The following is a 19056-nucleotide window of genomic DNA, read 5'->3' on the forward strand; positions in this document are numbered from 1 at the left end:
TTGTTGTTTCTATTGTCAGTGCTTGTTTTAAAGGCCACACAATCAATCTGGGAGTGACTGCAGGTCCCAATCCTGTGTTTTGAATTTTGTTGTCAGGGTGATTGAGATCAGGGATTGTACCTTTATGGACAATTTTAAGACTCAACACAATAATAAATGGCTGTGAGGGTTGTAATTAAGAGCTCTCTCTCTCTCTCTCTTTCTCTGTTTGGTTGTCTCTCTCCCCCTGATTCACTCACTCATCGGGGTCTCTTTCACTTTGCGTTATCTTCCCTCCCCTCCCTTTCTCTCTCTCTCTCTCTCTCTCTCTCTCTCTCTCTGTTCTCTCTCTCTCTGTGTATCTGTGACCGGCTTTGTGTAGTGAAGCAGCCTCAGAGGTATCTGACACCCTCCAGCACAGCCAGGTGCACCACTTCAGTGATGCGACCTGTCTCCAACTGTTTACTAAAAGTAGGCTACCCTCTGAGAAGAGCCTAAATTGCCCTTAATTTATACATACAAACATTTTTTTTTTTTTTCAAAGAAAGAAAAGTACAGGGGCGCACTGTGCTTTTACGCATGGAAGTTGGAATCAGCCTAATTACATTTACGCATGGCTCGTCTCTTCGGAAGATGCGTCCGGGCTTATAAGAGCTTGTCAGGGCGTCAAGAGCGGGGTAAAAAGTAAGCAACGATGCGGGGCACTGAGCTGCTGCTCGGTTACTTTCTGGTGAAAGTTATGGTGTGCGACGCGGAAGGCGAGCCAGGTCAGACCGTCGACGACTTCATGATAGTGACGGGGTTTAACGACTCAAAGGAAGAGGACAGCGGAGTCACGGAGAGCCCGCACATGGAGGACAAGTGCCGCGGCTACTACGACGTGATGGGTCAGTGGGATCCGCCGTTCGTGTGCAGGACGGGCAGCTACCTGTACTGCTGCGGCACCTGTGGCTTCAGGTTCTGCTGTGCGTTTAAAAGCTCCCGGCTGGACCAGACCACCTGTAAGAACTACGACACCCCGCCGTGGATGATGACAGGAAGACCACCACCAAAAGTGGACGTGGCACTGGACACCGCGAAGGATAAAACCAACCTCATTGTGTATGTAATATGCGGGGTCGTGGCCATAATGGCACTCATAGGAATTTTCACCAAGCTGGGTTTGGAAAAGACGCACCGTCCGCACCGAGAAAATATGTCAAGGTAGGTTATAATTGTTTTCTTTGACAATTATTTTAAAATTGTGAGTTACTTGTCTTTTCACGCCGATTTGATCTGTCAAAACATTACACACAAAAAATATGTTAGTGAGCCCTGAGATATTAACTTGCCTCCATGTGGAACAAAACCCCTAATTTCATCAAAACCCTATGCAATCCTAAAGCAACAAGTTGTTTTGTAAAAATAAAACTGTGTAACACGATTATAGAAACGTTTATTTGCACTCAAAGTACATTTTAAAAGTGATATCAACCTGGGAAAATGGTTTTAGTTCAGTTTAACATAATTTTCCTTCCTGTACAGTACATGTACATTTTTGTCAATGTTACAGAGTGATATTTTAATTTGACACTGAGGACTATCAGACTTGCCAGTGATGTTGAATCCAAGGACAGGGTCAGCTGTTACACATAGAACATATTTATTTTCTGCACATCAAATCCTGTGATGCATCATTAAGTTTCTGCTTTTTACTACATTTAGTAAAAACGGAAATTTGTGCTGCATCTTGTTTTTAACATATGTTAAAATGTGAAAATTGTTCCCAAAATTGCCTATTGCAGACATGAGCAACAAACACCTAATTAGTAAACACACAAACACACACTATCTCTCTGTCTCTCTCTCTCTCCCTCTCCCCATCTTTCTCAAACACATTTCACATATGCACACAAAGAGGTTTGCAGCCTACTCAGGAGACTGATTTTGGGCTGAACAATGTCTGCACTGAGGAGACACTTATGTCATTAGTTCTGTGAAAGAGCATTAGCCTGTAGTAGTCCAGGCTAAAAAGACACAAATGTATGAGAACATTTTAAAGTTTTATTTTAACAATAAAGATTGCATAGATTTTTGTAAATAATGGCAATGATATGCTTGTAGACTGATTTACCTAAAACATTTCATCACTTGTTGTTTAAGTAAACAATGCACCATAATGTGATAATCCCTGTAAACAGATATGCGCATATGAATGCAGAATCTGTAGGCAAGCCAACATCGGAAGTGTTTCTGCTTTCTGTTTGTAGTCTGAGTAGTATAAATTGACCATGTTTGAGGGGACTTTGGTTGCATGCAGGTAAGCAGTCTGTATGGAGAGCAAAAGAAATGAAACGCATTGGACGAAATGCAATCTCAGAACCAACTGGCGCTCATCTCATGACAATTTAGAAGTTTAATACGTTTTTTTCTTAAATGTATATATGCAGATTTATGGTTTTAGAGATTAGCCAAAATGTGTCATCCTTGTCCTTCTTGCGTATCAAGCTGCTAATTGGACTGCAGAGAAAGTCTTGGCCCGGATATCCATTATCCATTTTCCAGATAACCACTAGCTTACACCAGAAGAAACATTGGCCGTTGCCCCCAGAGGCTAAATCATTGCCAGACGATAGCAGATGGATTCTGAGATTGATAATTACTTTTACACTGTAATTTTGAAGAGATTGATAACAAAGGAGCCTAGAGTTTTTGATATAGACAACTTGAATCTGAGCTGACACCTGTGATAAAAGCTAATTACAAGAGGCCTTGGCGATGCTGAACTTATGCCACAAAGTTATTTAATATATTACTGTATGTAGCCAAAAAACATATAACAAAAAAAAAGTGCAATTTTTAAAGTTCACCTACCACTTGACAAGAATGGACATTTTTTACCTGGTAATAATTCAAAAAGCAGAATTATGCAAATATTTTTACTTAAAATAATACCAAAATTGCTTTGATGGTACACTGACTTGTAATAGGCAGAATAGTTCCATTCCCACTCTGTTGAATGCCCGTTCTTGGCACGATCTCTGCGTAACACAACCGCGCTACGTCACACACCACTAACTATGGATTTCAACTAAGAAGAAGCTTGGTATTCTTAGTATGTATGTGTCTATTATTTTTCCAACCTATTCACGTGGGTCCCCCAAAGTATGATGGCTACAATAGCATGGTAAATATAATATGGGGTACTGAATTTCAGGAATTTACTATTTGTCAGACCACAAGTTAGACAAGAAATAGGTTAGAAAAACAATAGATGTCAGAGCGGAGTGTTTCTGTTAGATAGTTATCCATGCTGCCAGCAGTCCTGATGCTGCCCGGAGTGGGAGCTTGGAGCACCGGGGAATTGTTGGTGCTACACCCCTTGCACAGGAGCTTTGAACCACTTGGAGGAGGGGGTCTTCAGGCATTGGGCAGGGGGGAACCAGCATGGAGGGCTGGCTGGAATCAGCACCTGGGCTCAGCAGCCTCCCAGTGAGCACGGCCGAAATGGGACCAACACAGCCTGCGAGAACCGAAGAAGGCCAGTATGACAATGGCAGTCCAAAGCTTGTGTGCTAGCGGGAATACTCAAAACCAGTACCTACATGGCTAACTGAGCTTATCAGCTACTGACAGCTACACTTAGCAGCAATTAGTGGTTACTGTAGCAACAAGTAAAGCTATCTATCCATCAGGAAATCACAAAGAGTTGAGGCAGAGTAGTTGGAGAACCAGCAGTTTCATCTGAATGCCATTTATAACGTTTGAGCCATACAAAGAATTAAAAGTCAGGATATCTTAGCCTCTACCTTTTTGACCAGTAATGTTAAAACTCTTCAAACCACCAACATACAAAGAATGTGACTTTGACATCAGAGGTTACAGTTTGTCTTCTGTCCCCTATGTTTTTTTGTTTACCATGAAGGTTACCTTTCCCCAACCATAACCATAAGTAAATAACTTCTGTAAATGTCTGTAAATTTGGAGGGAACAGACAAATGTTTTACTTTGTAATTTAAGATTACTTTTAAGTGAAAGCCGGAGTGCACTGCTGGCCTGCACAGAATCTGTACTTGTTATTTACTAAAAGATTTCCTCTCTCTGAGATTGTTCTTCATCTTTCCAGAGCTCTTGCACATGTTATTCGCCATCCTGCCTCAGAACATACGGATGACATTGGACTTGGCCAGCACTACGAGAACATACAAACCAGAGTCACAGTTAACAGTCTCCGTAAGTACTGTGACATCAGCAGCACACATCACCTAGCTACACACGAGAGAGCAGTTTGTTTAATATGCTGGGCTCCATCTATTCCCTAACGCTGCTGCCATCTGCTTTCACTGACCAGAATCACACCACCAACCAATTTTCAATATACTCATAGGTTTCTTAAAACAAATATAAACCTAAAATTGTGAGCCATATATATATGCTAAATTAGGTGTGGAACAGGAAGTGGTAGAAGGGAAAAAAAGGTCCAACCACAATCCTGTGAGATGGTGGAGCAATTATTCGTGCCTTCAGCAATCACTTAACATACACACTAATTACTACAGACAACCTGGAGCTCTGTTTCTTAGCCAATATTTATTGTATGAAAAAGCCTCACACATTAAATCACACTCTTATTCTCTCGTTCATCAACACCAACACCTACACACACCCACACAGTTAGAAAAGTTCTTATTATGTCAACCTGCTTACTGACTTGACAGCTCCAGTCAATAAAGGTCTCTCTGCCTCCCTCCCTACTTTTCTCTTCAAGCTAGATAATTATGGCAAATGGCAACTCATATTAAAAAAAGGTTTAACAGACACAGTCAAGGAGAATTTATATGTTTGTATTCTTCATTTATAAATACCTGCTTTAGCTGAATAATTGACTTTTAAAAAGTAAATGCAGTTAATTCCTTGGCTCAACTGAGGATAAACTATCTTGATACTGACTGATTAGATCCAATGACATGCAGTATTTAGTGAAAGAACCTCACATCCTGTACAATAGAGGTTAGAAGCAAAGAAATCAATAAAATAACTCATCCAGCCAGATTATGACTTAGTGCTTCAGTTACAGTATAAAAAGAAAAACAGAAATCAAACTGAATAAATGACAGTATGTTATATACTGATGTTCTTAAATCTAAGTGCTTCTCAAGTTGTTTCACTTGATGCAGAATCAAATAAATGCAATATCAGGGATTATCCCTTACCTATGGAACATTGCATGATCTTTATTACAACTGAAGAGTACAGCAGGTGAGTTCACTGATTAGTTTGGAAGGTTTGCTAATTAGTGAAAACACCTGGTGTAGTCTGTGACTGGAATAAAAAACAGCCTGTTCTTGGCCGACATAGCAGATGACTGCCTATCTCAAATTACCTCATCATACAAAGCCAGGATTTAGTTGCACAAATATTTAAGAATTTTCAATGAGCAGACTGTCTGTAATTAATCTAAATTGATCAACTCATATGCATACGTTTATTACAAATTAACAAAATAAACAAGATAAACAAGAAAAACTAAATCTTTTTTAACCCAAGCTGCTGAGCCAAATGTTCTTCACAATGTTTAGATGCAAAACTAGTGGAAATTCTGACAGACTTACAAAATTACAAGCCCAAATGGTCTAAAATCCTCAACTGCCTTCAAACAATAATACCTTATGAGTGATCCGAAACATAGTAGCAATCCTAGGAATGTGCATTACTTGGTTGCAGAAATGTACTGAAACACCTCAGCTAAAGACAAAGGCTACATGTGTTAAACCTAATTGTGGTATTTTAACATTGCAGCCACAAGGCCACTGTACTTTATGTCACCATGCAACTTTGTATTCCCATTTTACCATCCCATTATATTTACTGTAAATATTACTTGGGTGAGACACCCAATTTAACTTCATACAAAAACTAACCTTAAAATTGAAAGGAATTCTATTTTAAGAGCCAGATGTATTTTTCTTTTAGCTGAGATATTTTTTTTGCTCCCTAAAATCAGCTGAGGTGAGGTGTCAGCACTGACATGATAATTAATCATTCTAAAATCAGAGCTCTTTCCTACCTTACCTCCTCACAGAATAATTATCAGTTCATTAAAAACCAGCCAACACGTTGACAGATAGGACTGGTCTTCATTAGTGTACAATGTACACTGTACTTTTTATATTGTAGTATACTGTGCAGCACAATTCAATAAAACAATGTGTTTGCTAATTGCACATCAGAAAATAGTTTTTTATACTTACTCTGCCTGTATAGATTGAAGTTATACATTGGTTTGTCAACTAAAAAACAAGCAGCTTAGAATAAAATAGCAACAAAGGAGGAGGTGTTTGTGCACTGCTTTTTGAGAGCAGTAACTGTGCTAACATGTTGTGGTGAGAACACTACACAAACTGTAGGTGAACCCACCTGGGTACGTGTCCTGTAAAATCCCATTTTTCCTGCCAGTCCCTGGTGTGAATGAACAAAAATGATCAAAGATGTGAGATAACAGAACATCATTGTACTGTCACCTACTTAAAAGGTTATGTCGCTTGTGTAAAAAAGTGAAAATTGAATTGCTTTGAAAAATGTGCAGTTGTCTCTTTCCACCTGTTTCCTTCTGAATCAGAAAATAACGTTATACCTGACTATTGTTATATATTTATATTAATATGTTTAGTTTTAGTTTAAGTCTGTAATAACTTGGAAGAAATATGGCAACTGACAAAATGATTCTTGTCCATAGCAGCATAAAGACAATCATTACAATCTAATTATACTGAGTACACCATACTCATTTACAAACCTGCAAAGAAATATCTAAATTATTTAGCAAATTTGCAATGCGTTATACTTGCTTTAGCCTTATCAATATAGTGTAGGTTCTCAGGTTTATAACTGCAGTATCAAAATAAGCGAAGACACAAGCCTCTTTTGCTTTTGCCTGATGGATATTGAACCTGATTGCTGTGGAACACCTTAGAGAAGCACTTTTGCAGTATAAATGGTAAGAAGATTTATATTTTATTCAAGCTATTTAATTCCTATTTTACTACATTGAATAAACAAATAATGTAGCTTTTCCTTTGTTTAGTGACCTTGGAGATGGAGATTTACTGTATTGGCTGCTGTATCTTATAGGGATCCAGTGTAACAGAGTTGGCCACAGCAGAGGGATGATTGTTGTTTTCTTGACAGAAATCCTTGCAAGGTTACAAGAGATGATTTGATATTTTCTGCCACATGGATCCGGCCTGTACTTGTCCTCTCCAGCTGTGCTTTCCAGTGGCAGGTGTGACTATACCCCAGCTATAACAGTCACTGTATATTACATATTGTGGTACAAAGCAGTGATTGAAATGCTCCAGAGGGAGCACCTTTTCCTCACCTGTTGTCTGTCAAAGCTAACAAAAATCTGTTCGACTGGCCTATGAGCTCTCATTCTCCTCAAGACACCAGTAATACAGATTTTGTGAGCTGGGTTTCTTTGGCTACCACTACTATCATGTTCATGTCCTGCTGGCCATGTGCGTACATGGGGCAATTGTGAAGTGTGGCTTCTTTTTACTCTAGGCAGCCAGCCAGAGAGAACAAAGTCTCCGCTCACTGCCAACACTCCACTGGTGCATGACAGTCCATTTCCTTACTGCCAGATAGAAATGTATTTCAGCAGCATTACCTTTGACAGCAGCTGAGAAATGCACCCTGCCTATGGTTCTATTTTCCACCCGCCACATACTGTACACTGAACTGTTTACCGAAGCCGAATACTGAGAGCTTAAAAATATTTGGATGGAGATGTTTTTGTTTCACTCTTAAATTTTTAAAAGTTGTCATGATATAGACCACAGATACAGTGGGGCTATTAGCCACTGAAACACTGAGAAACTTTTTATATAGTTTTTCAACATTGTGTACAAACTTAAAGCACCAGTGTGTAGGATTTAGTGACATTTAGTGATAAAGTTGCAGACTGCAACCATCTGAATACAGCTGAGCCTTCCAAGTGTGGAGGAGAAGTGGTCATGAAACTTGCGAAAATCATAGGGCCCTATCTCTGTATATGGCAGTTCAATATGGTGGATTTTTCAGGTGATTATTAATAAAAGCAATTATGTGCATGTTTCTTGCTACATTTGAAGTTTAATTATTTTCCCCTATTTCTCTACATTTTGGGTGGTGCATCTCCAGTCTTTACTCTATTTGAAAGATGCAAGGGAATTATCATCTTGAATTTATTCTAATGGTGTCTGCAGCTTTCTAAAGCTCCAACTGTGTCACGCAACATCAGCAAAATTAGACAGTAGATTGGGCTTTTCCAAAGCAACAGGGTATTATGAGTAAAGTTTGGTAAATATTTCTCTTTCTTTCTTTTTAGGAGCTCAAGAATAAAAATCTGAGTTATATTTGTATACAAGTGACAGACAGAGTACAGAGAAACTGTAATATAATGTATTATTGTAAGTTTGACAAACAGGGGTAATACTGTGAGCAATACTTTACACATGTAATTCAAAAATCGTTCTGAATAATGTAAATTTTGTTTTTATGAGATTCACAATAACAGAGATAACTTGTTGAGGCACGTTTTGCCCATCTCAGGCTATGAGGGTGTTCTGCCACTGAGTTATGTTTAGGGTAATTGACTGTATGAATAAGCTGACAAATTATTACATAATTACCATTTTAAACCAATTATCAACTTAAAAAACAACTATATTCTCTGATTTCTTAAAAATAATGGCATCAGCCAAAAATAATGTTGCTGTTTTTTTTTTTTACTCAAATCAATAACTTTAAAATATGTTTTATGCAGTTTCAGAAATTGTTAAACACATAAACCAATGTCGACAAATGACTCAAATGGATTATCCTTGCTTAATAATATTACCTAATTAATGAATAATAATAAGAATTATGTACACATATTAATACAGCGTTTGATGATGAGTTTCAGCAGTTTGACAGAAATTGCAAGATACTGAGAGAGAATAGAATATTTTCATCACTAACTTGAAAGTAGGCTGCCTGTAAATAAGAGCGCCCTTCTCCTTGTACCATTTATTTTGGGGCATACAGCTCCCAAAATACTCTCTTAAATCTTTTATGAGTTCCAGGGAGGTGTCTGTGTCTGGAGTGTTAACTTGCTTATTGCCCGCAACAACCATGGTGTCTTTAACCTTACAAGTCTCCAGAAGTGGCCTATTTTCTTCCAGCAGCTGACATAAAAGTGGTGACTCTGACAACAGTACAAGCACAAATGACACTCAGGGAGATAAACAAGCACATACATCAGCACTTCTGTTTAAATTGAGTTTGGCATCATGAAAATAGCAAAGTTGCACTGTCCTCATTTATTAACTGCAGTAAAATCTATTCCCCATCTTAGAGTTTATATAGAGGAAATTTGAGATACCAGAGATGCAGACAGGCTGAAAAAATAAATATTTATGTATGACCTTATTGGCATACAAAACAATTTGGCAGTGTAAATAAAAAAGTATTTAAATCATTTACATTCAGTGGCTTCTACCCTGACCCTGACCTTGACTGGATTATCAAATAAGCACAGTGGTACTCCTGAGTGGATGGTGCAACTAATGAGAATATAAATAGTTTTCCATGGTTCTTAAAAGGTACATTTGATCAATGTACCCATGTACCCGGGATTTCCTAAAGAGCAGTATTAAACCTGTATTAAACCTGGTTAAATAAATCACAAGTAAAGTAAATTCAATGTATTCTATGGAGGCAGATAATCTAATTTCACTTTTATCTTAAACAAGAACACATTGAATAAGAGCCTCTGTGCATGGCCCACTTACAATGAATTGTATTAAACTGAAACAGGTCAACAAGCCCAGAAAGGAACCTGACACGGCAACACAGATAGACTTGATGCTGAGATTTTCTGTTACAATTTTGGAGAATTTAGTTATTTTTGCAAGTTAAGCAGACTATGACAAGGCATTTAAAAACTATTAATATTAGATAATGAAGATATGAGAATAGCAGCAGGTGGGTACAGAGAGACTGGAAGCTGCGGCTTTGGTGATTGCACTGTTGCTACGAGCCATCCATTCCCCATACAAGTGGGAGCTGTGTCCATATTCTTGGCACAAAGTCAAACACCTTTCCAGTGGGTGTTGGCCTCCGCCAGGGTTGCCCTTGTCACCAGTTCTGTTTGTGATATTCATGGACAGGCTCTCAAGGCACAGCTGATGGGAGGAGAGTATCCGGTGAGGGGACCTCAGAATTGCATCTCTGCTTCTTTCATATGAAGTGGTTGTTTTATCAGACTGTGATTTTCACCATGCACTGGTGCAGTTTGCAGCAGAGTGTGAAGCAGATGGGATGAAAATCAGCACCTCCAAATCTGAGGCCATGGTTCTCTGTCGGAAATAGGTGGATTGGTCCTTCTGGGTTGGGAGTGAGTTACTGCCCCAACTGAAAGAGTTCAAGTATCTAAGGGTCTGGCGAGTATCTCACGAGTGAGGGCAAAAAGAAGCATTAGATGGACAGGCGGATTGGAGCAGCATTAACAGTGATGCGTGTGCTATACCAGAAGAGGGAAGAGAAAGCTGAGCCAGAAGGCAAAGTTGTTGATTTACCACTATGTCCCAACTTCACCTATGGTCATGAGCTTTGGTTAGTGACCGAAAAAAATTGGATGACAGACACTGGCTGCCAAAATAAGTTTCTTCAGTAGGGTAGGGCTTACCCTCGGAGTTAGAGTGATGAGGTCAGACATCTGGAGGCAGCTTGGAGTAGAACTACTGCTCCTTTGCAGCAAAAGGAGCCTGCTGAGGGGGTTCAGGTCCCTTTGAGGTTTTCAGGGCACGTCCAACTAGTCGGAGATCCTGGGCTGTCTTTCTTAATGACTATAGCTTTTAATAAGGCTTTCAGTAAAACTGAATAATATGAGAGCTTGTTATGACGCAATCTCAATCATAAGGAGAACACAGTGGCACCATCAGTCTTTTGCTACCTTAAATGACACCCCAAAATCTGATCTTACTAATTACACCGTCCCCTTGATGAGGAGTGCTGAAGTCAAAGCTGTCCCTGCATCATTTCATGAGACAGCATTGATAATTTGAGACTTTCCAAACTAATTAGCACAGTAAAAGTTTCTTGCTGACCAGTGGGGAATAAGAGCCTAATTAACCTATTTTCTGTATTAATTATCTGTTTTTATCGGACACATTCTAGACCAAGGACTAGTGGACACATTTTAATGTTTGTAAACTTTAACCAGTAACAATGGCAGTGATGGTTGATGGACTTTTTTTTTTGTCTTCATACCCTTTAAGTTATTGGTGCCAGACTCACAGTGGATTAATCCTTGCAACTCCTCTGAGCAAGATTACCTTTAAGATAAACTATTTACGCCATGACAAATAACAGAATGGGTCTTGAGTCACAACCCCATGATATTTAAAATAACCATCATTATGATTTTGTGCTTAAAGCCTAAAAGGAGAAGGTAATTAACGAATGATGAAAACTATCTGCATCAAGTATTGGTCCATAAACATGTTGAGAGATATATATAAAACACACAGCACATGCAGTCTTCAAACTGTTGCCTGTGAAATGGTGCATTCCACTAATCTCCAATCTAAACGAGGAAAAGACACTCTGAACATCTGTTTGTTCTGTCATGCCAGTAGGCAGGGGGCCAGTCTATTTGCTTTGCACCCTTTAATTTACCAGATGTCTACTGTAGGATTAGTACAGTTTTACAAAGAGCGGTCATGATTCTCCAGCTGGGTCCCCATAAAAAACCTACTTAAGGGAAAGTGACACTATCAACTTACAGAGACAATTATTCTATAGAAAAATAGGAATTCGACCTCATGTATCACTTTGAGGAAACCAAGCCAGTTTAAATTAAATAAAGAAATAGTAAAAATAAAATAGCTAAACATACAATTATAATATATGATCAGATATTGCATTAAATAATGCTAATTGTTTGCAAATTTGAACACATTACCTCAATGATTAAGGGAAACACAGTGCAAACAACAGAAACAATCTCTTTTCTGCATTAACGACTTTTGTTTTCCCTCCTTTAGATAGCAACCAGACAAACAACATGGTTCAAACATCTACTCTGATAGCACAGCCTTATCCACCTGTGGGACAGATCACCAGCCCCTATGAACAACAGAAGACTGTCAAGGATCTCAACAAGTATGCCACGCTCAAGGCTGTGGGTAAGAAGTTGTTTACAGTGAGCCATAATGATGAAAAAGCACTTGCTGTTCATTTTATCTGATTAGGTAGCACATTACATCCACTATAAATAACACTAGCATAATTAATCAGGGTTTCCCTGGATCATATGAGCATCAAGGTTTAATTGAGCAAACCGGAAACAACTGAATCTGTAATCTGAGTAATCATGAGTAAGTTCATATTTTCTGCTACCTGCAGTTATTATTGAGCTTAATTTCCATCTCTCTCTGTTTTGTCTAGCATTAAAATGATGGAAGACAATGCACCATTGAGAGTTTTTCAATATTTTATTACACAAGATACAGCAAAAATCCTATTCACGCAACACATGCTGTTAGATATGTACTTCAAAACTGTATTTTTCTTTAAATAGGAACCTAGTTGGTTTGAATATCGTCAAATCTCTAGTTTACATAAATCCTTGTCAGTTAATCCATAGTTAATCAATACCAACAGAGAGCATAACTGAAAGTTTATTTATAGAAGCAAGTTTGTTGTTCTTCTCGTGTGCTAATTTTGAATGTATGCAGCCAGTGTCTGGACAAACAGTATTTGAAACAAGAAATAGTGGCAAGTACCAAAATGCTACCACTCAGCAATATGGCAAATAATTTTTGATGTCTTGGTGTCAAAGGATAAAAAAAAAATCAAAATAAATTCCTGAAAAATCTTAAAATCAAACTAAATGGATAATGTAGTAGATTATAAGAAAGTTACCCCTTTTATGTACGTGTGAGTATGAAGTGTTTGAGCTGATACTAAAATAATGAGAACAGGTGATGTTGTCAGTCTGTATGTTACAGTGGAGTGGAGCACACATAGTTAGGCACACTTCACAGGCACACTTCATATCCAAATAAAACTATCACTGGTAATGAATGGGTCATGTGTTCATGCATAACCAATAATCTTACTATTCAATTCTACACCATATGGAAATTTAACACCAGAAATCCAAAATTTAGAGGCTCCTTTGTAACATTAAATAAATGAAAAATAATAATTTATTATTTTACATTTGACTTGTCAAACAAACTTAAAAACAATCAGTGGTATTTTAAGTAACTGATATTCAACCACTTTTAATATTGATTTCTGTTGCAAAAACAATTATTACAGTATTTTAAATAACAAACAGTTTCATATAGAGAGGAGATAAATAAGGAATATTCAGAATCAAAGTGTAAAGTGAAGGCATTTGTGGATCTGTATTTGATGCTATTAAGCACTGTGAAACCTGAGTCTTTTTATTGATTCTGCCTGAAACAATTAGCTGTGTTTGACAGACCTGGCTATGGAAGGGCTATCAGCATGTGTGTAGTAGGTCCAATCACATAACAGAGCTCACTCTTCATGATTCACACAAGCAGCTGAAGCTTCTTCACTGCTACTGAAGTGCCGTCAAACAAACTGATCATTAGAGAAAAAAATAGAGCAAATCTTAGCTAATGAGACTGGGGACAGGAGACAATCAGGAGCAATCAAAACTCAAATGAGTTGGGGTGTAGTAATGTGATGCAACTATACTGTACATGGTAAGCCATGTGAGCTTCTGTGGTCCTAATATATATGTTCACTGATGTGTTTTCTTTTATTGAAATAGCTGCTGTAAAGAATATGCTGCTCATCTCCACATCTCTTTCTTGTAACATGAAGTGATATCTGGAGTACAGACATAGCCGGCTGCTGATGTAGAGACCATATTAAAGGTTATCTGGTAGACATTTCATTAAAAAAGTCTGAAATGCAAAACTCACAAAGCCTAATGCTGGAGCTTGGTTTGCTCAGGCTCAATTAGTACTTAAGTGAATACTGTTGTTATACATTGTCTACACCTGATAGGAGACATAAAATAACACAGAGGTCAACAATAATTTAATATGCTGGAATATCAACAATTATTATGTTGAGTTGGAGAATAATAATTAACCAACACAATATATTTGTAATCTTTTGATTTGCACGAATACAATTTTACGCAATGGCTGGCATAAAGTGATACATGTTAAATATAAATAAAACATTTTGTGTGACTGGACATTTACAGCATTTGTATCGGCTGATGTCTGACTCTCTTGTTTTTTTTGGTATTTTTTTGCTTTTATGCTTTAGCAACAAAATTTTACTTTATGTGTTTTTTTTGCTGCCTGTCTAGTTCTGCACTCAGGACACAATGCAATGGCTAATGAAGGGAAAACTATCATGTTGTTTACCTCTTATTTGTTAGCGGAGAAAGCTAATGACAGCTTCTATAGCAACCGGCGGCAAGTGATCGAGATGACAACCAAGGGCAGCCTTCCCATGGAAGTTGTGGATATGGAGCCAGAGCCAAGTAATCCTTATAGCCCACCCAGACAGCTGTCTGCAAAGCAGAATGGACACAAGTACAAAAGCCCCAAGAGCCACAGCTCCCAGACGCTGTCCTACGGCTCCAACACTGCTGCCAGCCCAGGAGTGCTAAGAACCTGGGATAGCAAGGACACACTTGGACTCCGACAGAGCTATGGCCCAAAGAAACTCTGTATCATAGAGAAGGAGCTGCACACCACTCGCTATATGCCTCCCCAACCATACTTTGTCACCAACAGCAAGACAGAAGTGACAGTATGAGGGACTGTCAAAAGATCAGGCTTAAAAGGAGTCTGAATTTAAGAAAGACAGTAGCTGCGGACTGTGGGTTGTAAAAGAAATCAGCATGAACTTCAGTATGTGCAGTTCATGCATGTAATAGGCAGCATTTAAGACACCATGCATCAAGTGGGCACAGTGATGAATATATTGTCATTGATATTCATATAATACAACTGATAAAACAAAACATAAAAGTTACATAACTCATGTATAACTGATGAGATATGTGACACATACAGTACTGTCATCAGTATTAAATGAGATATCAGTGCACCTTAAAATTAAAGTATATTGTATAATTTCTATTAAATCAACACTGTCTAAATGAGAAAACCTTCCTTATTTATCTGATCAAGGCTAAGTAGCCTGTGGTTAATTGGGTATTGATGAAATGCTTTACTGGACAATTTACAGATACTGTTTGAAAATGTTTGGCACTGCTACACTGCTACTTTAGGTGTTAGGTGATCAAGTACAGTGTCCCAGGATGATACATTTACTTACCTTCAAGCTATTGTTTATTTTAAATGAAAGATCTAGTACTTCTCAGTATATCACACACATTAATCAGGAAGGACGTTACAGTTAAATAAGCATAACAGATCACAGCGCATTGTTATACTTAAACTTGACCCTAAGATCTCAACAATCAACTAAATCCAAAACATTACTTGCATATGTATTGTGGTTCAAAGTCTTAAAAACATGAGCGACATCAGTTGGTCACAAACATTTTTGATGGCCATGACTATTACTGACTTAAGTAAGAACTGTATTCATTTAAGAAATAGACTTTGAGACATAAATGTTGTCTAAAAGTAGGTTTTTCAGGTTTGTTTCCAAAATGCTGTACATTCGTTTTGGAGAGATTCATAAGCTAAGTTTATCATTCAGTGTTTCTAAAATATAGAGGAATCACCAGTCTGTGAAAGTGTTACTGTTGACCTAAATAACTTAAAATCCATTAAAAAGTCCATTTAACTTTTGTGAATGTAGTGTCACTTTTTAAAGTGGTAGATGTCTCATTTTGAAGGAAACCTTCCAAATGCATTCAACCAAGTCACTGCCAACAGACATCCTACAGATACATATATTTCTATGATTACTAGGAGAAGTAGCTGCAGAGTGTTGAACCAGTGTTGTATTGGTGTAATAGTACCTCTCATCAGTACCAGCATGTGTGTGATTATCCTAGAATATACTGTAGATGAAGCCCCAGTATTAGAGGTGATTGGTCTAATCCATTATACCCCCAACAGAAGTCATTTCCAGTGTGAAGACGGTGGCTCAGAGTTTGCATCATAGTTAAAAATCTCAGCTGTTTTAACAATGAATTCCAAATCTTACATTTATTGAATGTATCCAGACTGACAGTTTGAAACCAGTGGTGAAGTAACAGTTGACGTTTCCAGTGTTGGAGGTGAATAGTTAATTAACTTTGTCAGGATGAATGTAAAAATGTTGTGAAGCACAGTCAAGTTTTTTTTGTCTGTTACTCATCAAATAAATGGGTCAGCTAAAGACATATAAACAGTTTTTGTCTGACTGACCCTAACAGCTTACATGACATTACTTTCCTACCTATTAAAAATATATCTTTGAATATTGGTCACCACTTCTTAACTCAGCTGAAGTACCAGATCAAGAACTTATTGAAAAAGGACATTAGAGCGCTGGAATTGATACCACACTTGGCAAAAAAATCTTTTCTGGTGCAATTGATCATTTGTTGCACTGATTTCCAAGCCAAGCAATATAAAAAGATGCTCACGTCTGCCTGCAAGTCTTACTCATATTGACTATTTCAAGCAGCTGAGGACTGGATACACAGGTGGGAAGTGGGAACTGCTAGTATATAAGGTGTATTTATGTATTCTCCAGTCCAAATCATAGCTATTTATATTCTTACAGACGTCCAATCAAACTGTATGCACAACCTTCCAAAATATGTATATCTAGTGCACCAAACTGTCCTGTTACATAATTAATCAACTGTTTTAGTGCTTCACCCTTATATGAAATCTGTTGTTCACACTCAACTATTAATTTAGCTGAGACCTTTATTTACGCAAACAATGTTGTATAGTGACTACCATTAAATGTTCTTGTTTTGTGAATGTAAATGGTGATTTCTTCCGCCCAAAGATACTGAAATCACTATTATTAAGCTACAGTGCACCAAATTTACACATGAAGATCTACTGTAATACTGACAGTTAAAACATAATGTGTATATTATCTGTTTGCTTTGCAACATCCAGTAGTGAGAACACAGTAGCAATGTTATATTTTGGTAAAGTTTAAAGAAAAGCCCCTATAATTACAGGTCTAATGCGGTCATTCACTATGATGGTTATCAATTATTTGTATAACTCTTTGCTCATTATCAGATTATGCATCTGATTTCCAAATTGCTCCAACTGTTGTTTTAAGTTTTTATGTACAATACAAAGTTACTTTGGTTCAAGATGCCCTATTAAATATATTTATCACCTCTGTATTTGATAGTTTGTTATCCTGGACAATTACTAAGCATTTAAATGTTTTCCATACATTGTTTGTGCAGTAAAATATAATCCCCACCCTGCCAGTGTTCTGCAAAAACCTCAAGTCTTTAAGATGCCTCTTTTGTTATATTGACTTATATGAAATTGCTGGTAAACCTGTGGCTCAGTTTCATTGTGGTATTTTAAAACTGTCAATGAGCTGTAGCACAATGATTTTGTTTACCTGCCAGTTGGAATGTTAAAAACTGTCTGCAAAGCTACTAGAGCTTTTAACATTTTATAATTGGTTTGTTCAATGGACTTACCTCTTTCTTTTTAACTAAAAAGAAAAACATTTGGCTTATGGTCAGGTCTAGTGTGCCAGCAGCAAAAAAATCAAAGGAGACACATATAACCATAAAAACAAAGAAACAAATGTCTACAGAGGTAAGTTGTCTTTGGTGCTCAATAAAACCTTTAGTTGTTTTTTCCTTTTTAAATTCTGATTCCCCCCAACACCACACCGGATCATATCGTAACATGGAAGAGCACTTGAGTGCAGCCAAATTACCTCTTTGTTTTAATCTACTACAGCTTATGGGACTTTCTGTTTCAGTGTGCTCCAGCTGTAAAACGTGACGTGTCATTATACTGTCTACATTAAAACTATTTTTAATACCTCTGTCTTCTTCAGACTTTCTTTAAGTCCTGGCTTTATTTTTTCTCTATAGTTCTGATTATATAACTGGACCTGATTGATACACTGCTTTTAATTCCTGTGAAACCATTTCTCAGTGGTATTTCATCAACTTGAAATTAGTTGTTGTAGATGCATATTTTTGCAAGAACAAATAAATAATAAATAATAATGCTTTCAAGCTGAAATTGCTTAATTCAATGCTCTGTATCAGGGATGAAGAAAAAACCACAACTTTGTATACAACAGCTGAACAAATTATTCAAGCCCTTTAACACAATAACAGGCTACAACCTCACATTTTACACTCATTCAGTCCAAGCACGGGGAGCTACGCCCACTGATTCCCTCATTGCAGCCTTACTACAGATGTATCACTGAAAGGCATTTCTTCAATGCATGCTTATCTGTCAAGGCCTGGATAAAGGAGCTGAGTTGATTCAGCCAAGTGCTAATGCCTCATGGAGATAGTCAAACACCATGGAGAGGCTGAGGTTTGTCTCTTGTGGATAGGTGAAGTGCATGATTAAATAAAAGCACAATAGCATTTGAATAGCACAATAGGGAAAGAGAACAAAGCAGAAAATTACAGGATTTTTTTTTTATCAGAAACAAACACTTTTCTTTGTTTATGTGTTTAGTAATATAGCTGTGCAATGGAATTCAAATTCAAGTTTTCTGAGGAAATGTGAAAGACTCCTGAAAATTACCCAAAAGAAATTACCTTTTACATCAGAAAAGCAGCACTTTACTCACATTTTAAAATTGGCACACAGTTACACATGCACACACAATTTCACAAACAATTCAATTCTTATTTTTGTAGTGATGCAGTAACCATTAACTCCACACATGTACCACCTGCAAAACAAAAGCACCAGAACCGTGGAGGGCAGGCAGCTCAGTTGTTCAGAACAATACAGCAACTGACTGAGGGCACATTTGGATCACTTTGCTACTTTTGCACTTGTTGGAGAATTCAATCCATTTTGAACTTGTTACTGCAGATTACTCCTGTTTACAGCCGTGCTTTCTATCAGAACTTAAGTT

General features: G+C 37.6%; 1 protein-coding gene across 1 annotated transcript; it reads left to right on the forward strand.

Moving 5' to 3' along the window:
• Positions 1–605: 605 nt before the first annotated feature.
• On the forward strand, positions 606–17987 carry shisa9b (shisa family member 9b). Its single transcript, XM_051388429.1, has 4 exons — positions 606–1182; positions 4085–4191; positions 12030–12170; positions 14420–17987. Exons 1-4 carry the CDS (start codon positions 674–676, stop codon positions 14800–14802), a joined length of 1140 nt encoding a protein of 379 aa, XP_051244389.1. The 5' UTR covers positions 606–673; the 3' UTR covers positions 14803–17987.
• The last annotated feature ends 1069 nt before the right edge of the window (positions 17988–19056 follow it).

This window comes from Dicentrarchus labrax, unplaced genomic scaffold (genome assembly GCF_905237075.1).
Source record: "Dicentrarchus labrax unplaced genomic scaffold, dlabrax2021, whole genome shotgun sequence".
NCBI lineage: Eukaryota > Metazoa > Chordata > Actinopteri > Moronidae > Dicentrarchus > Dicentrarchus labrax.

What these genes read in the sequence shown, in the direction of transcription:
- shisa9b (XM_051388429.1), top strand. Translation starts at nt 674, where the DNA reads ATGCGGGGCACTGAGCTGCTGCTCGGTTACTTTCTGGTGAAAGTTATG. An exon ending in CACCGAGAAAATATGTCAAG is followed by an intron (nt 1,183 to 4,084) that starts GTAGGTTATAAT and finishes TCATCTTTCCAG; the next exon opens with AGCTCTTGCACATGTTATTC. An exon ending in TGCCACGCTCAAGGCTGTGG is followed by an intron (nt 12,171 to 14,419) that starts GTAAGAAGTTGT and finishes CTTATTTGTTAG; the next exon opens with CGGAGAAAGCTAATGACAGC.